Source organism: Odocoileus virginianus, chromosome 26 (genome assembly GCF_023699985.2).
Source record: "Odocoileus virginianus isolate 20LAN1187 ecotype Illinois chromosome 26, Ovbor_1.2, whole genome shotgun sequence".
Classification (NCBI taxonomy): Eukaryota; Metazoa; Chordata; class Mammalia; order Artiodactyla; family Cervidae; genus Odocoileus; species Odocoileus virginianus.
In genome coordinates, this window is record NC_069699.1 from 47,539,132 (window position 1) to 47,565,370 (window position 26,239).

A 26,239-nucleotide genomic window follows, 5' to 3' on the forward strand; every position below is an offset into this window, starting at 1 on the left:
CTGGAGAGACAACTACCACCTTGCAAAGCTGGGTCCAAAAGCATGAAGACAAAAGCCAATAAGCTAAGGATGATGGTGGTATATGTAGTCATGTGGTAGAATACTATAGACATGAAAAAGAAACACTAAAGCAATACACAACAGTATGGATGAAACTCACAGATATAATGCTGAATGAAAAAGCCATACGAAAAGTACATATTGTATAAGTCAATCTATATGAAATTTTAGATAGACAAAATTTGTCTACGGTAATGAAAATCAGGATAGTGGTTACCTCTGCAGGAGAAGTAGTAACAAGGACGCCAGGGGGTTACCTTCAGGGTGAGGTGGTTGCTGAGAGTTGAGATCTGGACCACACACCACATCAGGAATTTAGTATCTTTCCACTTGTTTTTATCTTACCCTTTAATAATGTTCTATAAGTTTCATGTCATTTAAGAAGATTTTACAGGTTTCTCAGCTATATAGTTCAATACTTTTCTTGATAAGTTTATTCCTAAATATTTTATAGCTAACTGAATGTTTTTCTTGCTTATTTTTAGTAAATGCTCTTATTTTAAATATATTTTCCTTATATTTATCACTTTAACATTTTCTCTTATCTATTGTAATAGTTTTCAAGAAAACTATGTAGTAGTTTTCTGTATTTACAGTCATTGCATTAACTAAAGAGAGCATAAGGATTTGGTAAATCATTTGAATTCCTGCTGTCCATTCTTGCCACGTACCCAGTGTCTAGCCCAGGGAAGCCTGCCTTAAGCACTTATGGAAGAAATGGAAGAGTGAATTAAAACTGGACGGCCCCCAGGGAGACCTCGCCCTGTCCAGCCTCCTCCTCACACACAGGAGCACTGGAATGGGAGATTGGGTGGACAGAGGAAGGGACGGGATACATCCGTGAGCAAAACAGATTTTCATTTGAGCCACGAGAATGCACAGAATGTGAGATGTTAGAAACTTTAGGAGGTGAGCCATGGTGCCAGAGACAAAGAAAGGAAATGCTGGCAGAGCGGTGATGGAATAATGGAGCCCCTTCCAGCTCTGGCTTTTCTTCGGGGGAGTTGCTACTGCAGGGTTCTGAGCAGTAGGAGAGGTTCTGACTTATATATACATAGGCTGATGTGAGGAGAACAAACTGAAGGTGGCAAGGGCAGCAGGAAGAAACTGGGACATGACTGAGGCATTGTCCTGGGGAGAGATGGTGGTGGCTTGGACTAGGTGGAAGCCATGGGCCTGGTAAGAAGCGGTTTCATTCTGGGTAGATGATTCTATGGAAACAAGGGGGCTTTCTGATGCATTGAATATAAGTGGGAAAGAAAGTCATCAAGATGTACTCTGAGGTGATTGGCCTGTAGGAAGGAGAGAGCTGCCATCACTTGCGCTGGTGGAGCTGGGGTGGAGTAGGTTTGGGGGATGAGCTGGAGCTAGGGTGGCACAAGTTGAGTTTGAGATGCCAAGAGGAAAGTCAGAGTTAGATGCTGAGTCCACAGCTGGACATTGATTGAGTCTGGCACTCAGAAAAGGTCTGACTGGACATACACCTTTGGGACTGATTGACATGTACGTGGGATTTGAAGCCATGACCCTGGGGAAGATTATGAGAGCAATAGTGTAGACAGAAGATGAAGAGGAGAAACCACTGATGGAAGAGGAAACCAGGAGGCATGGAGCCCTGGGAGCCACACAGGGAAGGTGCTTCCAAGAGAGGAAAGATCGGCTGGTCACAGGAAATCTTTCCAGCCTGTCATCATAAGGGCAGGCTTTTTCTTTTTTTCCCCTACTGCTTTTGTTCACTCACTCCTGTTATTTTCAGTATGGAGTGTAGATGCTCCATAAACACTTGTTGAATGAATGGGTATGTTCATGAATCCACACCTCTGCAAGCTCCGAGCACACAGGTGATTTTGATTTCTTTTTTTTTAAGAGCAGAGAACAGGTAGGAGGCCCTGACCACTCTTAGTAGCATCCTTGTCCTGCCTTGCCTTTGACAGCCACATTGTCATTCACTCAGGTGGGAGCCCTTCTGGCCAACACAGGGCATAGAACAAACAAGCTTCAGACAAGCACTGAAGGGTGGATCTCGGTGGAACCTGGGTTGAACACAGGATCACCCACCAGTCCACAAAGGGACTATACAGCCCTTCCTCTGTTCACCCCTATATTATCTAGTCATTTGTCCATCCATCTACATCCGGCCACCTGTCCACCCATGCATAGAACTGCCCTTTATCTCCCGTCTACAGCCACTGTTTTGTCTATCTTTCTATCCAACCACGTCCAGTCCTCTGTCCATCCGTCTACTAGGGTGACCAAATTGCTTCACACACTCTCGATGTTAACACTGAAGTCCTGCATCCCAGGAAACTCCTCGGTCCCAGGAAAAATGATACATTTGGTTCATCCATCTGTATCCCTGGCATCCCTTATTGCACCCATGTGCTCGAAGCCCATCTGTCCACCAACTCTGACCTCCTTGGCCACCATCTCCCTTGAAGGCAGACAAGACCCCACCCCTCTCCCTAACTCCGCCCATGCCCCGCCCCTTCCGGAAGCGGCTACAACGAATCCGGGCGCCCTAGCAACAGCGCTTTTTGGGTCGCCCAGTCCGCGAGCTGGGCTCCCGGTGCGAGCCAATAGTGAGGGGCTCAGGGAGTGAGGCGCAGGGGGCGGGGCTCGGCGCGGCGGCCGCCATCTTGGTGGGAGAGAAACAATAGGAAGGAAGCTCCGCGGGACCGGCCTGAGGCAGCAGGTAATTCCCGCTTTCCTCGGCCTACGGCCCTGCCTCCCCGGGGACTTTGGAGGAGGATTTCTCTGGGACTTTAGGGAGCGAAGTCTCTGGTCATTAGGGGTGTCCCCAGGCTTTGGGGGAGGGGTTTTCCGCCGATTATGAGTTGTAAGAGAGCTTTCTCAGGGTCCCTGTGGGGCCACATTTCCCCCTGTCATTTGAGAGAGGCATTATTTCTTCAGGTTACTGGGAAGAGAAGATCTCCCCTGGTTTTGAGGGGCAGAATCTTCCCTGGTCATTGACGGGGGGGGGGGGTGGTCTCCCGAATATTTTGGTGATGCGGGGTCTCTGTTGGTCATTGAAGTCTCCACTCTTTGGAAGAGGGCAAGATCTCTGGGTCGTTGAGGGAGGTCTCCCCAGGACATTGGCGTCCACGATATCTCGGGTTATTGATGGGGGTCTCCCTGAGTCTTCTGTTGGAGAACTCAGCCCAGTGCCTCAGGTACGGTTACCTGAGGCCGGCAACTGTGCAGCCATTTTGAGTGCTGAATGTCAGTTGGGTTTGTCAGCTGGTGTCAGCGGGGGCCGGGGGGGTGCATTTGCACACCTAACCGACTTATCCCCCAAAGCCCTAAAATGGATCCGGGGACGTCTTCTTCATAGTGATAAGCTTCACCATGGATGGAGCTTGCAGATCTTTCACGTTGGGTTGATTGCAAACTGCTTTTTGTCTCTTGCGTCCAAGTGATTAGTTTCGTTTTTGGATTTTACTCAATTTCTTATAGCCGAATTGCAGAAAAATGAGTCCAAATGTTGTGAAAAGAAAATGTAGAAACCAGTAAAATCTAGTGCTCTTAGATACTGGGGAAGTAAAACTAATCACTCCTTGAAATGAAACATTTTGGTAGTGAAATGTTCATCGAACAAAAATAAGATAAAATCATCTGAAAGAGTAGTTTCAAGCACTGAGAGTTCTGAAAAGTGGTTACAAAAAATGTTGCAGATCACAAGTTTTATGATACTTCGTATAAAACACCATGATTACAGTAATTTTGATGAATTCTGGTATTTAATTATTTGCTGTATTTGCATTTTTAGCAGGGTAACATTTAAGTGATCTAAAATGCTTATTTACATAGGTTGCTGTTGTTGAGTTTGTGTAATTTCATCCTGTAACCTGGTGTTTAGGATTTAAACAGAAGTTTCAGGCTGGTATTGTTATTGTTTTAACTTTAACCACTACCAGAATTAGAAACCCAAGCAAGACATATACTTTTATCAAATTGGTGTAATGAATACGTTATCATGTTGACGTAATAGATCAGTTGATCACTTGGTAGTTTTTTCTGGAGAAAAAAGTCAGTTGAATGGTTAGCTGGTATTCTACTTAGTTTACCTGCTTTGTAACTTTAGACTTTGAGTAGAATTCGCAGGAATTGTTAGGCATCGGATGGATGAGAGCTAGGAATGGAGTTGATACAGTTGTAAAAGCCAGTTTAGCAGATGTAATAAACTTCTTTTCGTTTCAAGACTTTGCAGGTGACGTCCACCAGCCCTATATCTGTCTGAGCAGTGGAAGGTATGAGGAAGGCGCAACTACTGACTGATGACCTGTAGCCAGTCTTTTTTGCAGAGGGGTGCAAGGGGTGCCAGAGATTTCTGTAAGCACGAAGATGTCACCCGTCGCTAGGCAACAGGGCTGAGACTGAGCCTCCCCAAGGCCAGCTTGCTGAGGTGAAAATTTTCCATTGTTTGGCTCAAGGAGGATGCGCTGGAGATGAATTTTTCCTTCAAGTGAAGTTATTTTACCTCATGGGGTAATCACCTTAAAGACATTGAATGCATTTTTGTATAGTAAATGATAGCTTTCATGTGATTACGTTTTAAAGCATGTTTTTGTTTTTTAAATAAATTGTATTTTTGCTTATTTGCATACCAAGTAGTAATAAGCAGTTTTAGTGTTTGCAGTATATTCTGGTAGCAAGGAAGAGGCCTCTTCCCCAATAATTGAGTCAAGTGTTTACCTCAGAATTTGAAGGAAAAGAGTCTCCGAAAATGATGGATAAGGTGGTTTAGGTCTGTTAACCATCCATCCATCACCAGCCTCTGCAGTTAGAACTCCTATCCGATGTTTACACTCTGCCTTCCTCCTCTCCCCTTAAAAAAAAAGTTGAAAGTTTAGGAGGCCTATCCCCAAACTATAATATCCATAAGTATTTCATTGCATATCACTAAGACAAGGGGCTACCCACAGTTTCTACACCAGTAGGCCTTTCGTTGTTGTTCACTTACAAAGTCACGTCCGACTATTTGCCATCCCATGAACTGCAGCACACCAGGCTTCCCTCTCCTTTACTATCTCCTGGAGTTTGCTAGTCAGTTTGTTCAAACTAGGATCCAAATAAAGTCTGCAATTGCATTTGATGAAGTGTCTCTTAGATATGTATATGGTCACTCTGTTTTGTAATTTATCTGTTGAAACAACTGTCTGTTATCTTGTAGGGGTTCCCACATTCTGGCTTTTATTGATCACACCCTGTGTTTGAGACCTTTTGACAGTGTGACCGGGTTTGAAGGGGTCACGACACTTGTATGTCTTTTTAATGAAGAGGTTGTGATGTAGTGGCCAGGGCTCATTCAGAAGTGAGCCCCAAACCGTGAACTCTTGAGGACTGTCAGGGACCTACAGGACCACACAGTGTAAGACTCTCCTCCTCCCCTGTGTCATGTGGTCCAGATTTTCCATGTGGCACAGTAAGTCTTACCCTTGGCCTCCAGGAGAATGTAGGTATTTTGCTCCTTGTCTCCTCAAAGACCTCCTCCTCCTCACCCGTGTTGCTCTCTGCCCACAGGCTGTTCATTTACGGGCATCTTGACCCAGTGCTCTTCTTTCTTTCCATGTTACTCTTGGAGTGCCATCTGCTCTTTCCTTTGCAGCTAATTTCCAAATCTGTTTTCAAGTTATGTTCACTTAGGCTTCACTCCCACCTTACCAATTACCTGCTGTACATTTCTTCTTGATGGCTTGATCATCCCTTATGTTTAATTGTTGGCAGGTCAACTCACATCTTCCAGCTGTATCTGACTTGATGAACAAAACATCCTTGTTCTGACTTGTTTTGAAGACTCAGTATCTGACTCATTCCTGTAATTTGATTCCCTGTATTAGGGGTTCTGGAAAGAGGGTCTGTGCTTGCTAGCCCCACGCATCATATGCAGAGTTCTGGGAGGGTATGCATTTTCAGGACAGAGGCCTACAGTTGTCTCAGGTTTTCTCGGGGGTCAGCTGCCCCCTCAAGGGTTAAGGACAGCATGCTATGCCTCACCCTCCACCAGATCCTTCTCTATCTTCTCCCCCTCCTTCCTTAATTCCCCTGTGCGGGCTGGGCTCTGTGGGTGCAGTGGAGAAGACAGGAGGCCCTGTGCCCTGCCATGTGTGCCACTGAGTCGGGGAAATGACGTTAATGAGGTCACTCCAGGTGAGATGGGTGTCTGGAGATGGCAGTTCTGCTGTCTTAGTGGCCCTAGAGCCTGGGGGCTGTCAGGATGTTTTCTCACCTGCCCTCTTGGGACAAACAGATGCAGAGAGACTCATAAGAGGAGGAAGCCCAGGCGGGGAGATGATGGAGAGATCAGTTTGGTTGCAGTCCTAATGGCCTCCTGGGGATCACAGCTCTATTTGTTGCGGGGTGGTGGCTATTCCTGCTGTCATATCCTCCCTCCGGGGAACTCCCAAGCTTGGGGCTGGGAGGGTGGGAGGGTGTGTTGCCTCCTTCTCTTTCACCTTTAGTTTTGACATCTTCTAGTAACCAGATATTAAATTCATAAGCTTACAAAGTTACCTGAAATATTTCTATGGTGTGAAACATGACAGAGAAGCATGAGAGAGAGTTTTCTAAGGCACTCACAGTTTTTCTTTAAAAGCTTAAGGATTTTTCTTCTTTTGATCCCCTTTTACACATGAGCTTCTAATAAATATGAAGAGGATTGGTATCTCTTCCTTTGTTCCTTAGGTAAGAATGCAGACAGGCTCCCGGTAAATGCTGGTTCCTGCTGCCCCCATCCCTCCACTCATGTCACTGTAGTAGTGACCAGCTGGACCTCTCTGAAGCCAGGTTTTTCCTTGAGACAATTTTCCGATATAAAATGTCACAACAGTGCTCCAGAATCCAGTAGCTCACATACCTTGTGGATCAGTTCAGAGTGAAAGAATAGGTGCAATCTTTTAAAATCTATGCTCTGTCCCAGTGGCAGTTTTACTTCTAGGACTTTTTCTTACAGAAATACTTCACAGGTATGCAAAGACAAGATAGAAGCATGCTCACTACGTTATTATTGTAATTTCAAAGTTGGAAATAGTGTCGGTAGGGAAGTAGATAAATACATTACAATTTTGTGTGACTATTACACAGCTTTTAAAAGGAATCATAGATAGATAGATGTAGCAGGCTGTCTAAGTCATATAGTTCAGTTAGGGGAAAAAAGTGGCAAAACAGAAGACAAATGTTGAATAATTTTACTCAAAATCATAGAGACAGAAAGCTGAATGGTGGTTGCCAGGGGCCAGGGGCTAGGCAGAATGGAAAGTTACTACTTAATGTGTATAGAATTTCAGTTTGAGATAATGAAAAAGTTCTGGAGATAGTGGTGATTATAGTACAACATTGTGAATGTACTTAACGCCAGAGAACTGTCTACCCAAAAATAGTTAAAAAGGTAAATTTTATATTGTGTGTATTTTATCAGTAGTTTTTAAACATTAGGTGAGAAAAATAAAGCTGATTTTACTGGCGGGAAGAAAGGCAAAACAACGCATATAACCTGATCCTGTTTCTGGAAAGAATAGAAAAGTGCACTGAAGAAAATCGACAGGATGAAGAGACCTCAAACTAACAATGGTGGTCATTTTATCACACTTGTAACCAGTTGAAAAGTCTCTTTTATAAGAAATGAACAGGATGTCCTTTGGCACTCTGTTCCTTTACCTGTTACACCTGTCTTCACCCTCCCCCCTCCACCAGTGCAGGCTTAGCATGCCCTTACCCACTTACACTGTCAAGTCCATCCTCTGACCTCCATCTCCCGTTGGACTTTCTGTAGGAACTGGGACAGTGGACAGAGGATAGCTCACGTTTGAGGAGTGCATTACCCACACCAGGCCGGAGGCTCGATTTTTAATCTTGTTCCCATCTCATGGTACCTCCTTAAAATTACTGTGCTTGGTTTACAGGTAAAGACAGGCACTGAGAGTAAGGGAAGCACCGTGTGGACCCAAGTATCAGACGGGCCCCAGTATGTCAGGGAGAAGATTTTAAAAAGAATTTTTTGGTCCCGCTTACAGAGAGGTATTGAAAGTTGGGTTTCTTGTAATATTTATTTTTAACTGCACATACGTGTTTAGTTATTATCTTTTTATAAATAAATAACTTCCTTCAGAAGTTACGCTTTTTATCCACACAGGGAATGGCAACCCACTCCAGTACTCTTGCCTGGAAAATTCCATGGATGGAGGAACCTGGTAGGCTGCAGTCCGTGAGATTGCAGAGTCAGACACGACTGAGCAGCTTCCCTGACTGGTCATGAATTGGTTCTCCAAGTTGCCTGTGTGCATTTCTGCCATTCCCGTGGCCACATTTGGAGGTGCTCTCCTCTTAAATACTGTCTACTCCTCTCAGTGTGGACATTGTCACTGGAACTTTCTCCCAAGCTGGCTGTGACCTCTGCAGTGCGGCCCTTTTATTGCGTTGATATTTTAAAATTATAGCTTTATTAAGATACAGTTCACATCGCATGTAATTCATCCTCAAAGAAACCCTGTATCCCCCACCTGCAGTGTTGCTCCCTCCCCGCTGACCCACCCACCTTCCCGAGAGTCCTCGCACACTGGCTTGTTTGAAAGGACCCCACTGCACTGCGTCCCACCCCAGAACTGGAGACAGAAAGCAGGTCAGTGCTGCCCAGCTAGTCCTGCTGTCAGTTGTAGTGGTATCCTCCAGAAACAGTTGCCTTGTGACCAGAGAGGCTGTAGCCCTTTACCATTTTGCCAGTTTCCATATGGGAGATTGGAGGTTGGGGACTTCCACTTACTCAGTAAGAGTTAGCTGCCCCTCGGCATGTGAAATCTTCCCGGATCAGGGGTTGAGCCCGGGCCACCTGCTTAGGCAGGTGGATTCTTAATCACTGGACCACCAGGGACGTCCAAAGCTGCTATATTGCCCCAAAGTCAGTGTTAGCGTGGGACGCTTTGCATATCCTTGAGGGGAGCGTTTACCTGAACGAGGTATTGTGAGGACCCAGAGGAATCTCTGCCCTCCGAGCACGGGATATGGTGTGGCACAGGGCACACCTTGGTTCCTCCACCAGCAGGTACAGCACTCACTGTGCTGGCCTGCGCAGGTCGGGGCCGCCTGGGCTCTGTGGCTGCCCATGAGGACTGAACCGTTTTTGGCACCGTTTGTTCCAGAGAATGGGTTCATGTGTCATCTGGTTTGGGAAGTGCTGAGAAATGAGCAGGGTAAACACTGACCGCAGGCAGGGAGCCTGTGATCCTGCCTGAAGCTAGTGGGCTGTTGCTTTACTGGCACAAGAGAGAACCATGAGTCAGGGTAGGAAAGTCCCCCATAGATCAAGACCAGTTTTGGCCAGAGTCTTCAAGCAACACTTCTGTTGTTCCTGTTGGGTATGTTGCCTACACGGTGGTGGGAGTTGTAGTTACAAGGAGGAGGTGCCAGATGGAAAATGGCCCTTGAAGAGGGGTAACAGGCTTTTTAAGGAGGACTGAGGATTCTTGGTCTGTGTATGGAATATAAGTAAATTTGATATTTTGGTAAAGGGGACATGCGACACCTTAGAATCAATAATTTAGATTTTCTTAAAGGAGCAGTGCCCCAGTTTTAGCTTGAAAAACTTTTAAAATTGCTCAAACTTTGTCATTCAGGCATTGTAACTGATAAACATATTTCCGGGTTGGCTGAAAGCTCCTTCCCCTTGTCCCCCCTCCATCTTGGGGCCCTCAAGTCTTTCATTCCAGAAATTTGGTCTGATGAGGCAAAGAGATGAACCAGTGTGATCCTCAGAGAAGCCTCTGAGAGGCTGCTCTTTGCCTTATGGAAAAGTTTGTCTGCATTTTTGGAACAGAATCTGCTATTTTATTTTTTCCTCAGAATTGGTGGAAGGATCTGCATTGTTGTGACTGTCATGAAATACACTTACAACTTGTAGTTTCTCCTTTATTAAAACTAGAAGATGCTAATGGGGGGAATGAACACCTGGTGCTGGACCCCAGGTATGTGTGTCAAGTCAGTTGCAGGGATTCTGTGTTGTCTCTCCAGCCCTGCTGTGTTCTTTGATGGAGCCACTGCTTACTGTGACATGAGGGTGACCCTTCCACCTTCCTAGCAGCGACTCATCTCACTGAGTTCATCTCAAAGAACATCTTGTTTTCCATGATGAGGCCTAGGTGGTCTGGTGCCTCAGTGCAGCTATGTGTAGGGGAGTGATCTTAGTATTTGCTCCAGAAGGCTGTTGCAGGAGGGAAGGAGTTACAGAACAGACTAAGTGCTTGGTAAACAGTAGCTCTTGTCTCTGGCCTGGTTGTGTCCCATCGTCACTGAAGGTTAAGTTGGTCACTTCCTCCTCTGACCTTTCAGCACCTTGTACACACTTTGGGGGCAGGATTTATTGGGGTTATCATCCTCACTTGTTTACATGTGGTTGGTCTCCCAGTGTCTCCATCGTGGAGCAGAGCTGTGAGCTTGCAGTGTGGGCGGCATCAGTGTTTTTTTGTGGATGATTTCATAATCTTCAAGAGCTGAGCAGCCATCTGCGTTTTTCTGTTTTGGTCATAGTGAATTCTTTTGTTCTTCCTCCTAATGTTTTCACTCTCAGTTATAAAGGTAATAGACATGCTCTGAGTTTTAGAAAATTTCAAGAAGTTTGGAGCATTCAGGAAACTGAAGAGAAGGGAATAATGATCTTACCACTTAGTATCATCCATCTTTAAACAAAAGAATTTACAGTTATGAAAACAGTAAGGTAAGAAAGTGAAGTTACCTGCAAAACAGAAATAGGGTTACACATGAAGAAAACAAACTTAGAGTTACCAAGGGTAAGGAGAGGAGGGGAGGGATAAACTGGGAGATTGGGATTGCCATATATATATACTACTATATATGAGATAGATAAGTAATCAGGACCTGCTGTGTAGCACAGGGAACTCTGCACAGTAACCTGTAATGGCATATATGGTAAAAGAATCTAAAAAATAGTGGATGTGTGTATATGTATAACTGATTGACTCTGCTGTAAATCTGAAACTAACCCAACATTGTAAATCAATTATATGCCAATTTAAAAAAGGAAAAAAACACCAGTAAGGTAAGAAAGTAAATTTGGATTGAAAGAAGAAAACCAAAAAAAAGTCATACATTAAAAAACCAGTACTACTTTTTTTTTGCTCTGCTGAGTGGCATGTGGGATCTTAGTTCCCTGAACAGGGATTGAACCCATACCCCCTGAGTGGAAGTGTGGAGTCTTAACAACTGGACCTCTAGGGCAGTCCTAATACTACAGTACTTTTCCCCCTACCTTTCAGGGTAGTGTGTTGACTGCCTCATTTTATGACAGCAGTGTCATAATTTTTCTATAAAAAAGTCACATAGGGATTTCCCTGGTGATCCTGTGGTTAAAAATTTAATATTTTTTTTATGCAGTGACTCTAGGGCCTTGGTAATAGATGAACAGCCATGAGCCCTGTGAGTCAGTGTTACTTTTTTCAGTGATAACTTAGGAACCTGAAAGCTGGGTCTTTGGGATGTCAACTCAATGCTAACACAGAATTTCTGAATGCTAATTAGTATATTTGTAAACGATGAGAGGATTTTAATCTTCTTGTATCCATATTTTAAAGTTTTTTTCTTCAGTGACTATGCTTTTGCCTGATTTTCTAGAGAGAGAATTTTCCAAGAGGTTGGGTTCTTATTAGATTAAGAGCTTTGGCTTTGTTGATGTGAAACGGTTCCACAGCAGCAGGTCCCAGATGAGTATTCAGGGGCAGGGCCCTTCATTTACATGTCACGGTTAATGCAGACTTAATACGGTGGGAGATTATAAATGCAAAATTAACACCTAGTCGATGCTGAGAATGCATTTGGTAAAGTGTGTGGCTATGTAATGGTTGTACTCCCTATATGGGTGGGGTGGGTTTGGATCATTGCAGCAGGTGCCTTTCGAGTTCTCTTAGAAGTGATTTGAGGCACCTCCTATGGAGTGCTGACTCTGTGCTGGGGCTCTTCTGGGCTCTGGACATTGAGCAGTAACCAGAGCAGTCAAAAATCTCTGACTTCATGGACTTGGTTTTCTGGTGGGTCAGAGTGGAGGAGACAGAAAGTGAACAGGACAAATAAAACATATACAGTATGTTAGATGGTGATAAGTGCTGAGGAGAAGATAAAGCTGAGTTGTGTAAGGCATTTGGATGGGGTGATATGGCACTTTCAGATGGGGTGGCTAAGGAAGACTTCATTAAAGAGGTGATGTTTGGATAGAGAGCTGAAGGAGGTAAGAGAGTAGGCCAGGGGGATATCTGGGAAAGAGTGTACCATCCAGAGGGCATGGCAAGAACAGAGGCCCTGAGGTAGGTGTGTATCAGGCATGTTTGAGAAATAACAGGAAAGCCAGGATAATTGAAGCAGATTTGCTGTTGATCTTTCTTTTGTGATGGGTGTTGTACTGAAAGGCTTATTGGACCATTTTGCGTCTCTTCTGCTTATTTGTGTGTAAAGGATGCTTTTGCTTTGACTTTACAAAAATTAAAAAAGATAACCATGCAACTGGTATAGGTCTCCTAGTATTAGCTGTGTGTGCGTGCTCAGCCAGTTCAACTGTTTATGACTATGGAATGTAGCTTGCTGGGCTCCTCTGTCCATGGGATGCTCCAGGCAAGAATACCAGAGTGGATTGCCATTTCCTTCTTCACTCTTAGTATTAAGAGTAAAAGCCTGCTAAAAACTAGGCTTTGAAGGTGACCAGATGGCTTCAGGATTAGCAGTGGGTGTCATGGATTTAAGAGAGAACATGGCTGTCCCTGAAAGTCTCTACCCTCAGGGAGCACCCTCACAGAAAGGGCAAAGGCCTTACTTTGACCAAGATGGCGGCCCAGGCTTACCTTGCTTGGCATGAGTGACTCAAGATGCTCAGTGGAGGCAAGTGAGCCCAGTTAGAATAGATAGGAGGGTAGATAGGGGATGAATTCCAGCTAGTGCCTTTGCATGTAGAAACTATTTGTCAGCTGATAGGGTCTTTTAACTGCAATCTTTTCTGATTATTTTAATTTGTACTTGTTATGAAATTTTTATAAATTAAAGTATAAGGAAAAATTCAAGCTCTTTATTGAAATATAATTTATATACAGTTAAGATTCATTGACATTAAGTCTCTAATTTGATGAGTTTTGACAAATTTATCCAGCCATATAATCACTGTTCCAGTCACAGCATAGAACATTTTCATTACCCCTATATGTTCTCTTGGGCCTCTTGGCAGTTGGTCCTGTTCTCCTACCCTCTGCCCCCTGGCAACTACTTATCTACTTTCTGCTATTGCTTTTTCTTGAATGTCATGTAAATGGAATCATACAGCATACATTCTTTTGTGATTGGCTTTTTTTCAGTTAATCATAATGCTTTTGTGATCAATCTTTGTTGTTGTGTATATCGGTACATTCCTTTTATTGCTGAACAATATTCCATTATATGGATACATCACAGTTGGTTTATTCATTCCCCCATTTGATGGACACTGGGGTTTTCCCCACCTTCTGGTTATTGTGAATAGTGCCACTGTGAACATTCGAGTACAAGTCCTTATGTGGACATTTGTTTTCAGTTCTCTTAGGTCAGTACCTATGAGTAGGATTACTGAGTCATATAATAAGTATATGTTTAACTTCATAGGAAACTGCCAAACTGTCTTCTGTGGTGGCTGTACTTCTTTTTCCTACCAACAGTGTTTGAGAATTACAGTGACTGACTGGTGGTGTAGTCATGGGTTGTAAATGGACGTGGGCACTGGCTCTGAGGCTCATGGCGGAGGTTCAGCTGGTAAAGGTTGTTTTGTTGCTGTCCCCTGTGACTGCTCAACCCTGGGGCTTTTCTTGAGGCAGAGTAAGTGGCCCCAGCAGATCCCGTCTGTAGCCTCCCACATTAACCAAATTCTAGATGTGTGAGCTAAGGGCCCAAGGGTCTTAGTTGTTTTATTTTCAGTATTTTAAAGGATAAGACTATTAAGACATTGTTTGCAGCAGAACCTTAAACAGGTTTAGGGGCATGAGCTGTGGGGGAAATATGTGTCGTATCCTAGGATGAATCACGTTCTGCATTTCTCAACGATTGCTAGTTTTGTGGACAAATGTGAGGCAATGTGGAAAACTAAAACAGATGCTAAGCATGAAGTCAGTATTTTCCGGTTATTCCCTTTCACACTAGGTTCAGGGTTCATCACATGGACTTTTTAGTAACCATTAATGTTTTAGGATTCCTGGGAAACTAGGCCTTAGACTACTCAGATGTTGAAAAACCTTTAAGAGACCCAGCTGCTCAAACCACACGTGGGAAAAGAGTAGCCGTGAAATGCAGCAGGTTCTTGGGGCATTTTTCTTTTCTTCTGACCAGGTTGAAGCCACTAGAGAAGAAGCTGATCTATGGTATGCTGCTGCTGCTGCTAAGTGGCTTCAGTTGTGTCCGACTCTGTGCGACCCCATAGACAGCAGCCCACCAGGCTCCTCTGCCCCTGGGATTCTCCAGGCAAGAACACTGGAGTGGGTTGCCATTTCCTCCTCCAATGCATGCATGCATGCTAAGTCGCTTCAGTTGTGTCCAACTCTGTGTGACCCTATGGACAGCAGCCTACCAGGTTCCTCTGTCCACAGGATTCTCTAGGCAAGAATACTGGAGCGGGTTGCCATTTCCTTCTCTGATCTATGGTATAATCATTGGGAAATTGCTCCTTCATTTTCCCACAGGCATGCAATCTTTCAGGGACCCTAGAACAAATGCTCCATTTCTCTGCATCCCCAATGTGAGAAATATGTTGTACAGTGAAGCCACAGTTATCTTCAAATTGAGAGGCTGAACATGATTGAAATAAAAGAATCAGAAAACAGGCCTTACCTTATTATCTGCGATGAAATGGGTTTTGCTCTTTTTTTTTTTTTCCTATTTGATTAAAACATACTGCTGGTTGCCACTCACTAATTGGATTATACCACACTTAGAGTAGATATCTGGTGGTGGTTTAGTTGATAACTTGTGTCTGACTTTTGTGACCTCATGGGCTGTGTAGCCCACTAGGCTCCTCTGTCCGTAGAATTTTCCAGGCAAGAATACGGGAGTGGGTTGCCATTTCCTTCTCCAGGGGATCTTCCTGACCCAGGGATTGGACCCGCATCTCCTGCGCTGCAGGCAGATTCTTTACCGACTGAGCCACCAGGGAGGCCCTCAGAGCAGATGTCTGCCCCAAGTCTTCCTTCCCACCGTAGAGACCAGAAACCTGGGACCCAAAGGGAGCCGGTGACGCGGGGGTCTTTCTCCAAGAGATGAAATGGCAGAACCGGGGCCGGAATCTGGCTCCACCTTACTACAGGGTCAGTGTTCTCCCCGGTTCTGCCATGTAGGGCTTTCCTCCGTCATCAGACTTGGCAAAGGCGGGAAAGGGCCTTCGTTTTCTTGCCACTCCGCAGGGTGGTGATTCTTCTCCAGGGAGCAGTGTTCTGAGAAGTGCCTGAGTTGGGTGCTGGAGGGAGGGTGCCAAGGTTCCAGCCACTAATGAACACACGGGAGACCTGGGAGAAGGTGGAGCCCCTCACTGGGCTTTTCAGCCTCCAGCCACACCCATGAACCATACTCCAGAGAGCTGCCATGAAGGACCAGTTACTGTTTGGGACTTTTCACTGGAGGTGGGGAATGAGTAAGAGAGATGCCTGGAGAGAGATTTTTTTTTTTTTTTTTAATATATGTAAGAAATCTTGAACAGTTATTAGAAAGGGTGTTAGGCATTTGGTGTTAGCATTGCTGTGGCAACAAAAAGAGTTTTCACATTTATGAAAGGTTTGAACTGTGTTTCTAAAGCCTGGCCGATGAAGAACATCTTGCGCTTTCATAATTTAATAATTATGGTACCTAGTTCTTTCTTGGGTACCAGCAGACTGATCATGAGTCAGTAACTTTCCTTTGGGGTTGCTCTTACTCCAGATGTCTTTTTCATTACTGAAAAACTGGTGTGAATAGGTCTCTATAAATCTAAAGGGCTTGTGTGGCCACACATCTCAGAGCTCCACCTTCTGTAGAGAGTCTGGAATGGCTGGAAGGTACTCATCCTTCTAGCTGATCACCTGTGTTGTGTCTTGGGACTCTTCTCAGCACCTGCCCTCCTGAGGGCTTCTGTAATGAGAAGGTAGTGCCGGGTGTGAGATATCAGAACCTTTGATTTTCTGCTCTTTGCATATAGGAAAGCATATTGATTTTTAATCCCTGAGTCCAGTGGGAGCCCACTGTCAGTTCTCTCTGAAAGGAAAAGAGAAACACCAGCCAAACTCTTTGAAAGAGGCTGTTTTATAAATAGAAAATATAAAAACACGGTGAAAACACTATCACAGGACAAGCTAAGTGTCCCATGTACATCTGAGTGCTGTACCAAAGCACATGTGCCAGAGACCCTGGCCCCAGAGGCAGCTGTGGAGGGACAGCCAACAAACTGAAGTTTGTTTGGAAACTCCAGCTTCTTGGCTCTAGCCCTGGATGAGTTTCCTCAGTTCCTCCAACCAACTTCCTTGTTTCCGACAGGGAGAATAATGTCTTCCTCACAGAAAGTATCCAGAGGATCGGATTAAGTCCCTGCAGTGAACCTAGCACAGAGTTGGTGCTTTACCCACCTTAGTGGGCAAATGGGCATCCGACCCATTCTCACCACCACCACCACCATCTCATTTGGAGTCATGTCCCAGTAAGAACCCCTTATAGATACTGAAATAGAGCCCAAGCCCACCTGTTAGTATTGCTAGTAGCACCTGTGTAGTCTGTAAATTCTAGACAGAAAACAGAGTGAGCCTGACATACCCTGAAACGGCTCACTAATGCGTGGAGGTGTGCTTTGCTGAGATCCAGTGTGCTTGGGGATCCGAAATTCCTGGACCTCTGGACAAGTGTCCCAAGAATGCAGCTTTGGTTTAAAGGTGTGCCCCAGCTTTTGGAGATAGGGAGAGAACCAATAAAAATAGTCTGTGACCTAGAACACTGTGTATCTTTTTCAAAGGAGTTAGCAAGTGTGATCTGTTGTTTTTAGATACAGAGGTTAATCATTAAAGCTGGGCCCAAGCTCCACTGCTAATAAGGTTAATGGGGCTTGTCTTTGGCCTTGAGCGGGGACAGTGCGCACACCTGTGGTGGGCGGATGGTGGGTAATCTTACTAGGTGGTGCATAAGCAGGTTTCCTTTTAAATGCATTTAATAAAAACATAAATAACGACCAATAGGGAACCCTGTTACCACCATGTAAACTATGCTGTGTTAGTATAGATTCATCATCATATGTAACCAGGGTACCACTCTGATGGAGGAGTGGTACATTAATAATGGAGAAGGCTGTCTATGCATGTGTGGGACAGATGGGTATGTGGGAAACCTCTGTATTTTCTCAGTTTTGTCATGAACCTAAAACTGCTGTAAAATATAAAGTCTATTAAAATATATTAATTAACGGAGAGCCTTGGATGTCAATTACTCTAACAATTGTAGTAGAAAATGGTAAGATTTAATGCGACTACTAGGTTTGAAATTGTGATTTTACCTCATCGTGGCTCCGTGGTAGTGGCCTTCTAAGGCCTGGTGGGGGTGATTGGAGCTGTTTCGGGTTCGCAGCCAGTCCCTGCCAGTCGCCATCCGGCCCCGCCCGGGACCTCGGCGTCTGTTAGTTTCTGCGGGAGGGGGCGGGGCCGAGTGGGCGGTGTGGGCGGGCCTCCGCGGGAGCTCAGGCTGTTTTGTCTTTTCTGCTGGAAGAGGACGGCCAGCGCCTCTGAGGCGGTGCTCGGCTGTTTCCAAGTCCGTTTTCACTCTCCTTAGAGCGTCCTGGCCCACACAGCCGCGGAGCTGAGGCCAGAGAGACGGACGCACGGACAGACGACAGACGGAGGACGCGCTGGCCGCTGGACCCCGCTGCCCCCCCTTCTCCCTGCTGCCCGCACCTGGAGGATGAGCCCAGCCTTCAGGGCCATGGACGTGGAGCCCCGCGACAAGGGCATCCTGCTGGAACCCTTTGTCCACCAGGTCGGGGGGCACTCGTGTGTGCTCCGCTTCAACGAGACGACCCTGTGCAAGCCCCTGGTCCCCAGGGAGCACCAGTTCTACGAGACTCTCCCAGCTGAGATGCGCAAATTCACTCCCCAATACAAAGGTGAGCCCCCAGCTGCCTTAGGGGTCGCCTGCGCCTGGCGAGGACACGCGAGGCGTCGCGGCCAGAGGAGGTCCGGGCAGCCATCCCGGGAACCCTCACCCCTCCCACCCACTCTGTGTTTTCCCTCCTCCTCCTCTTGGCCCTCCGCCCAGCACCTCACACCCTCAGTTTTCAAGCCCTGGTAAGATTGCTCAATTCTGTTTTGTGTGTTTGTTTTGAGTTTATTTTTGGTGGAAGTGTAGTTGTGTTTTATGTTCAGGTGTCTCTTGATCACGGTAACCCATAGTCCCCCATGACGGGACATTGGGGAAGACTTTGAGAGGATTTTACCCAGGATACTTACCGCCTGCTTTTTGTCCTTCAGGAAACCAGAAGCCCGGGTGATTAGGTAGGCTGGGAGCAGGGTTGAGTCAGATGGAACGCAGGAGTGGGAGGCTTGTGCTGATTAGTTGAAGCCCTTTGCTCTTACGGAATGTCCCCGAAATTGCTATATTACGGCAACCCTTTGATTCACATATGGTGACTCTCTTCCTTTTTATAATGGGGGGAATCAGCATGATGCGGTCTTTCCTGGGGAGGGGGGGATCCTTTGTAAATCAAGGAAGAATCCTTTCAGGAAATTAATTGTAAAGCTGCATTGCCTGCTTACGCAAAAGACTCCTGAACAACTTGGGTTCTTTGGGGACTGCTGAAACATATTCCTTGAGGATAGAATGTTAGAGTCGCCTCTCTGTACTCTGAATATGCATGGTGCTTTGTGGGGGTGGGGGAGTTGGGGCCCTCACTTGGTCCTCTCTGTTGTTTTTTCCAGGACAGAGCCAAAGGTCCCTTGTTAGCTGGCTGCCCTTGCCCCCATTTTTTCCCTGGTTCTTTACCACCACAGGAAAGTGTGGTCCCCTGAACTCCCCACTCCAGCTCCTCTGCGCCCAGAGCTGGGTACCACCTCAGAAGCGTCGTCTCTCTAAGCACGCATTCCCTTGCAGCAAGCGAGCAAGCGGGCGGGCAGCAAGAACTGAGCAAATTGAGTGATTCCAGGCCAGAGAGGCTTGGGAGGAAAGGTGTTCAGCCAGTCGGTTTTAAGGCACTCGTCGGCACCTGCTGAAACCCTCCCACCCGACAGCCCCCTCCTCAAAGACTGTCTCATTACACATGGCAGGTTCTAGAGACTCGGGGAGAGCTGCTTTCAAGGCCACTACGCATCTGTGCTCCTAGCCCAACCCCATTTGCCTTGTGTTCATCCTGTTCTTTTGTGACATGAGACTGCAAAGACCAATAAAGGAATATATTTGAGAAGGACAAAAGGCTTGGGGTGCCCACCGTGTGGGGGCGCTGCAAGAAGCCTTTGCCAGGGTGTCTTGTGCTGTGTGGTTTGTTGTGTTTGCTCCTTTATTTTGTTTTGCTTGCCCAGTCTTCCCTTACCCTCGGACACTTCTTACCCCTCAGGCAAATCTCTGTTCAGGCTCTGCTTTAAAGCAAGCCTAAAGGCCGTCGGAGATTCTGTTTAAGGTAGTAAAAAAATCCCACAAGATTTAAAAAGCAAATGTCCTCATGTCTCTTAGGATTAGAAGAATTACATAAAAATTAATAAAAATTTTCATTGATGGAAAAATGTGTCTTGTAATTCTTTGGCTCTTGCCTCGTTGAGTGAATCATAGAGGAAGACTCTTGGCCATGTTTGCTCCCTAATCGCTTGTCTTGTATGGTGTCATCTTTTCTAGCTGTTTTGATATTTGTTAGGTTTGCAGATGAGTTTGGGGCCTCTGGCAACATAGAGACTAAGGAACAGGGTAAGAAAAAAACAAATGTTCCAATCATGTTATTTGTAACACATATTCCTGTGGAACTGAAAGTCTTCCATGTTCCTCACCCTTCTTCTAGGTGTGGTATCCGTGAGCTTCGAAGAAGATGAAGACAGGAACTTGTGTTTAATAGCATATCCATTAAAAGGGGACCATGGAACTGTGGACAGTGTAGATAATTCAGACTGTGAACCAAAAAGTAAGCTGCTCAGGTGGACGAACAAAAAACATCACGTTCTAGAAACGGACAAGACCTCTAAGGAATGGGTACGGCAACACCGGAAAGAGGAAAAGGTGAAGAGGTGGGTATAGACTTGAGAGGGGACTGGACTCGGGAGGAGGGGAGGGATCTCAGGCATAGCCCGTCCCCCGGGGCTGAGGACTCACATGATGGACTTGGTAGGTGCCTTGTCACTCTGGGGTCCATTCCCACATGGCGTGCCCAGCTGCTTTTTGCTTGACTCTGAGTTAGATTGCGCCATTTCGGGTAAAACAAGTGTCGTGGCAGCTGTGAGAGAGTTTCAGCCACTCATTCCTCCTGCAACTGTCCTATGCCAGGCCCTGCGTGGCATTTGGGAATGTAGCAGGGACCCAGACAGAAGCCATCCGTTACTGCAGATTGTTCCCTGATAGTGGGAGACAGAGTGGATGCATCTTGGGGATCCCCCTAGGCAGAACCCTCCCAAGTGGTACACCTTGACAGAGCTTATGAGAAGATAAATTATGTATGTATATGTATTAAAAACGTAGCTAAGGACTTCCCTGGCGGCTCTGATAAAGAATCTGCCTGCCAGTGCAGGAGCCACAGGTTCAATCCCTGGTCTGGGAAGATCCCACAGGCCTCAGAGCAGCTGAGCCCAGTGCCCACGGCTCCTGAGCCTGTGTGCCCTAGAGCCAGCACTATGCAGCACAAGAAGGCACCGCAAGGGGAGCCTGTGTGCTGCAGCTGGAGAGTGGCCCCTGCTTGTCACAACCAGAGAAAAGCCCACAGAGCACACCCAGAGATAATTTTGCTTTTTAAAAGTGTAGCCAAGTAGATTGACTTATTCTCATGAAATTTCACTTCAGCCTCTGTCTCCAGCGTCCTGAGTTAGGGAACTTGGATGTACTAGAAGCCAGGGAGTGGTACTGCCTAGAAGGTGGGAGCACGAAAGGCTGTCTTGTGGGGTGTGGGCTGGAGGCAGGGGCTGTCCTTGCATCTTAGGTTTTCCTAAAGCAGCAAGCTAACCCCTTAATTTTTTTTAAATCACCTGTCTTCAGATGTGATATACTACAGTAAAATGTACCCATTTGAAATGTTTAATGTGTCCACTGAAACAGCCACCACATCAAAGTGTCAAAGTTCCTATCACTGCAGAAAGTTCCTTCATGCCTCTTTGCCCCTGACTTCTGTCTGATGAGATGTTATGACTTATCAGCTGCTTGTCTCTTTATAGCCATAAGTTAGAAGAAGAATTTGAGTGGCTGAAGAAATCTGAAGTTTTGTACTACAGTGTAGAGAAAAAGGGGAATGTAAGTTCTCAGCTTAAACACTACAACCCTTGGAGCATGAAGTGTCACCAGCAACAGTTACAGAGAATGAAGGAGAATGCGAAACATCGGAACCAGTACAGTATCCTTTGCTCGTAGGACATCTCTGCATTGGGGGGGAGGGGAGGACAAGGGAGGAGACCCTTCAGGCTTGGAGAGAGAAATTGGATTTTTTCAAGTCATGGTTGTGCCAGGACACCCTGTGTGATAACTGGGCAGGCATCACTTCCCTCTGGGCTGAGGACTGGTCTGGGAATGCAGGTGCTGGTGAGGAAGTTGAATGGGTTCCTGGGGGTGAGAGTCACCTCATGGAGGGACCAACTTGCATTCGGGGTGCTTTACCTTGGAGTACAAGGAGCTGGTTTATGTTTTCACACACTTGGAGAAGTCCCCAAGTAGAGCTTAATTGCCAGGGTGTGCGGTGGGGTTGGACTGATCTTTCAGTCTGGTTTACCAGGCTGCCACATGAAGAAATCACAAAGGAAAGAAAGGTTCCTTTCTTTTTTTCAATCAGGGAACCTGGATGTACACTATAGAGTAATGCATTGAACCTAGTAGTCACCCAGTTTCAGCAGTTGGTTAACCCACTTATGTCAGTCTCCTGTGTCTATACACCCAGCACCCCCAATTGAACTCTCTCTGAAGCAAGTGTCAGAGAATTCATCTGTATACACTTCAGCATGTATCTCTAAAAGATAAAGATATTTTAAAACATTAATACTATCATTACTCCTTGAAAAGTGGACAGTAATTCCTTACTGTCAAAAATATCTAATTTGTTTTCCCATTTTCCTAATTGTCTCATAAATGTTTTATTTATGGTTTGCTCGAATGTGGGTCCAAATTATGTTCATATGTTGCATTCGGTTGAATCGTTTAAGTCTTTTAAAATACATTTGTTTTTTTCTTCTTGGAAATTTCTTGTCAGAGAAACTGGGTCTTCTAGAGTTACCCACCCTCTGGATTTTACTGATTACATCTTGTGGTGTCTTTTACACATTACTCTTTCCCCTCTGTTTGCATTAAATTGATAATTTGATCTACAGGCTTGATCAGATTCAGGGTCAGTTTGAGGGAGAGGGGGCAAGACTCCATCAGAGATGGTATTTACCTGTTGATTGGGAAGCAGAGTTTCATTGTCCTTCTCTTTTGTATTGCCATTGCCTTAGATCCATTTTTTAATTAGGTGGTTTTTTGTTATTCCTTTTTCATTCACAAGCTGGAATCCTGCTGTAAAGAGAAGCTTTTCCTCATCAACTACGTGCTTATTATGAAGTATAGTTCAAATAGGAAAGGCAGGTTAAATGTTTATTTTCCTTAGTTTACTATTTGAAATAATGAGATGGTTTCTTAACATCCTCCAAAGGTAACCAGTGAGGTTTTCCGCATCATCATGAACCCATGAATTTGTTTTAAGTTTTTGACTGTGGCATGTGGGATCTTAGTTCCCTGACCAGGGATCAAACCTGTACCCCCTGCAGTGGAAGTAGAAAGTCCTAACCACTGGACTGCCAGGGAATTCCCTAAACATATTTGACGTGTTTTAGTTCATTGCAGTTATCTCTGATGCTACAATTGTCCCACGCTTGGCGAGTGGGAGTCTTTTTAAATAGGCTCCTGAGTCATTTTTACACAAGCATAGTCGTCTGTGATAGCTGCCTTACTTTTCTGGAATGAAGAGATGGTACAGGGTCAGGTATGTTTCGTACTCCAGATGTGAATTCAGTCATTCCTCTAAGGCAGGGGTTGCGAGCTTTTTCAGTAAAGGGCCAGATAGTATAGACTTTGCAGGCCATACACTGTATCACAGCTCTGTCATTTGTAGCATGAAAGCAGCCATAGATGATGTAAATGAATGAACGTGGCTGTATTCTAGTTAAACTCTTATTTATGTTTGCTGAGACTTGAATTTCATTCAACTTTCATGTGTCATGAAAAATTATATACACTTTTGACCTCTTAAAAATATGAAAACTGAAAATTCCCTGGTGGTCCAGTGGTTAGGATGCCATGCTCTCACTGCCAAGGGCCTGGGTTCAATCCCTAACCAGGGAACTCAGATCCCACAGGCCATGTGACCAGAAAAAGAAAAAATGCATTTCTAAGAACCCCTTGTTCCTAACTTACCAGCTGTAGAGCAGTGAGTGGGGGGCCGTGGTTCACCAGTCCATGCTCTGGGAGCACTGGGCTGGGCATTGTGCTAAGTCACTTCTGTTGTGTCCAACTCTTCGCAACCCTGTGGACTGGAGCCTGCCAGGCCCTTCTGTCCATGGGATTCTCCAGGCAAGAATACTGGAGTGAGTTGCTATGCCCTCCTCCAGGGGATCTTTCTGATGCAGGGATAGAACCTGCGTCTCTTATGTCTCCTGACTTGGCAGGCAAGTTCTTTACCACTAGCACCACCTGGGAAGCCCCAGGGGAACTCGTACATCTGGTCATTGTTTTCGGCCTTTTCAGTGTCCCCATCTGGGAAATACATATTTATTTCAAAAGAGAAAACTTAATAGTTCCTAAGTGATGTTTCTAGTTCTTATTTAAGATTGGGATTACTGAACTTACTGATGTTCTGTGATTTAGGACAGGATGTTGTTGGACTGTGGTCCCACATCTTGCTGAGTTCAGGAAATGGTGTGTATGTTTCCCATGCTGCGCTCAGGCCAGTTCCCTGGCAAGAATTGCAGGTGCCTTTTAGTCTTCTGGTCAGCCCTGGGCTGCCCGCCTGGGAGACAGCAGGATTTCTGGGATGCCATGTGCAGGCCCTGCACCCTGGGAGTGCCATGGAGCAGCACCTTTTTTTCAGAGGGGCCTTGTCCTTAACCACTCAGAATTTATCTTACTGGAGAACCTGACTTCCCGTTACGAGGTGCCTTGTGTCCTGGACCTCAAGATGGGGACGCGCCAGCATGGTGACGACGCTTCCGAGGAGAAGGCAGCTAACCAGATCCGCAAGTGCCAGCAGAGCACGTCGGCAGTCATCGGTGTGCGCGTGTGCGGCATGCAGGTGAGGCGCGGCGGGGGCGGGCACTCGCCCCGCGGCAGAGCCCCCTTCTCGGGAGATTCCAGATGTGACTCATCTGTTGCTCTCTGGTGAGAAAGGAAAGCCTGTGTGCGTGCGTAAGGCTCTCTGGGACTGGCCGACCTGACTGAGTCCAGAAGCCGTGGACCAGAGAGGGAGAAAGGGGAGACACTGGGCACTCTCCACCAGCCCACACCCTGAGCAGAGGGCTGTATCCCAGTGGGTGTTGATTGGCAAGGACAGGGCCTCGTGTGACTGGTGTACTTAAGTTGAAGGATCGGGTCCAGGGCTGTCGTCTTGCTGCCACTCTCCTGGGGCTGGGCCATCTCTGCCTGAGATGCCTGTCAGTCCCTGACCTGCTGGTCTCCCTCCTACAGGTGTACCAGGCGGGCAGTGGGCAGCTCATGTTCATGAACAAGTACCACGGACGGAAGCTGTCGGTACAAGGCTTCAAGGAGGCACTTTTCCAGTTTTTCCACAATGGCCGGTACCTGCGCCGGGAGCTCCTGGGCCCGGTACTCAGGAAGCTGACTGAACTCAAGGGCGTGCTGGAGCGACAAGAATCCTACCGCTTCTACTCAAGCTCCCTGCTGATCATCTACGACGGCAAAGAGCGGCCTGAAGTGGTCCTGGACTCAGACGCGGAGGACTTGGAGGACCTGTCAGAGGAGTCCGCTGACGAGTCTGCCGGCGCCTATGCCTACAAGCCCATCGGCACCAGCTCAGTGGATGTGCGCATGATTGATTTTGCACACACCACGTGCAGGCTGTATGGTGAGGACAGTGTGGTCCACGAAGGCCAGGATGCTGGCTATATCTTTGGGCTCCAGAGCCTGATAGACATTGTCACAGAGATAAGTGAGGAGAGCGGGGAGTGAGCTCACTGGCTGCACCAGCACCTGAGAGACTCTCTGTGTCCCGGGCACAGCTGTGCTGTGTCGGGGAGGCGGCCCGTATGGCCAGGCGGTGGCCCTGCAGCCTGGAGCTGATGCGCAGAGGCCTCTGTGAATCCCAGCCTGAGCCAGCCCCAGCCGCGCTCGGAGTCTTTATTTATTTTAACTATTTCTTCGACATTCCACATTTGATGATGCAGATACCTCTTTCTTCCCTGAGTGTAAATGTTCTAATACAAATCTTTTTGTTAACTGTAACAGTGCTGCTGTCGTTCTTGCCACGGATAGGGGGCTGGAAGCCAGCCCCCCTCCCAACCCTCAGAAATGTCACACATGCCACAACCTCCACCCTGGTCCAGCAGTGTCCTCCTTACCACTGCCCCCACCCCATGGGCCCTGAAGTCACCATAGCCTCTTGGCTAAGTCCTCAGTCCCTTAACCAAGTGCCCACAGGCATAACCTTAAATGGGTCCATCCCAGGACGCTTATGCAGAGGACTGCACTTGACACAGGTCTTCCCTGCCCTCACGTAGCTTCAGCCAGAGTTGGACAGCAGGTGTGCCTAGCCTTGGGTCCCGCTCCTGTGCTACTGGCAGCAGCTGATTGGCTAGACATTGTGATGTCAGGCATCCTGGAGCCAATCCTGGGACCTCAGGTGGCCACCAGTCTTTTGTCTGTTGGCGGCCATTGGCTCTGTGGTAAAGGTCCCAGGAGGTGGGGGGCTTGACGGGAGGGGGTCTTCAGGGCCGTGTGGTCCTCTTGGTCACACCATCTGCCAGCACTCCTACCTAGCCCTGGAGCCCACTGCAGCTACGCCAGTGCTATCCTT

General features: G+C 46.5%; 1 protein-coding gene and 2 long non-coding RNA genes across 5 annotated transcripts; 1 reads left to right on the forward strand and 2 right to left on the reverse strand.

Moving 5' to 3' along the window:
• The first annotated feature begins 2,671 nt into the window (after positions 1 to 2,671).
• IP6K2 (inositol hexakisphosphate kinase 2) lies at positions 2,672 to 25,668 on the forward strand. Of its 3 annotated transcripts, XM_070456120.1 has the most exons (7): positions 2,711 to 2,752; positions 14,398 to 14,529; positions 17,842 to 18,172; positions 20,051 to 20,273; positions 21,408 to 21,583; positions 24,327 to 24,502; positions 24,895 to 25,668. In XM_070456120.1, the coding sequence occupies exons 3-7, from the start codon at positions 17,971 to 17,973 to the stop codon at positions 25,393 to 25,395; spliced, it is 1,278 nt and encodes a 425-aa protein (XP_070312221.1). In that variant the 5' UTR covers positions 2,711 to 2,752; positions 14,398 to 14,529; positions 17,842 to 17,970; the 3' UTR covers positions 25,396 to 25,668. The 3 variants fall into 3 exon arrangements, with proteins under 3 accessions (XP_020771764.1, XP_070312221.1, XP_020771765.1); XM_020916105.2 differs by lacking the exon at positions 14,398 to 14,529 and having other exon boundaries at positions 2,672 to 2,752; XM_020916106.2 differs by lacking the exons at positions 2,711 to 2,752; positions 14,398 to 14,529 and adding an exon at positions 8,170 to 8,368.
• LOC139031278 (uncharacterized) lies at positions 15,146 to 17,843 on the reverse strand. Its single transcript, XR_011483763.1, has 2 exons — positions 17,570 to 17,843; positions 15,146 to 16,164 (listed from the first exon to the last, which is right to left on the reverse strand). It is a non-coding gene; the product is annotated as an uncharacterized lncRNA (long non-coding RNA).
• On the reverse strand, positions 19,040 to 26,039 carry LOC110152375 (uncharacterized). The gene is made up of 4 exons (XR_011483762.1): positions 25,871 to 26,039; positions 22,613 to 22,731; positions 21,844 to 21,959; positions 19,040 to 20,597 (listed from the first exon to the last, which is right to left on the reverse strand). It is a non-coding gene; the product is annotated as an uncharacterized lncRNA (long non-coding RNA).
• Between the last annotated feature and the right edge of the window lie 200 nt (positions 26,040 to 26,239).

Bases quoted from the DNA above. Each gene is read 5' to 3' on its own strand.
- IP6K2 (XM_020916105.2), top strand. From the start codon at position 17,971: ATGAGCCCAGCCTTCAGGGCCATGGACGTGGAGCCCCGCGACAAGGGC. The intron at 21,584-24,326 runs GTATCCTTTGCT...TTAACCACTCAG, and splicing joins GAAACATCGGAACCAGTACA to AATTTATCTTACTGGAGAAC. The intron at 24,503-24,894 runs GTGAGGCGCGGC...TCCCTCCTACAG, and splicing joins TGCGCGTGTGCGGCATGCAG to GTGTACCAGGCGGGCAGTGG.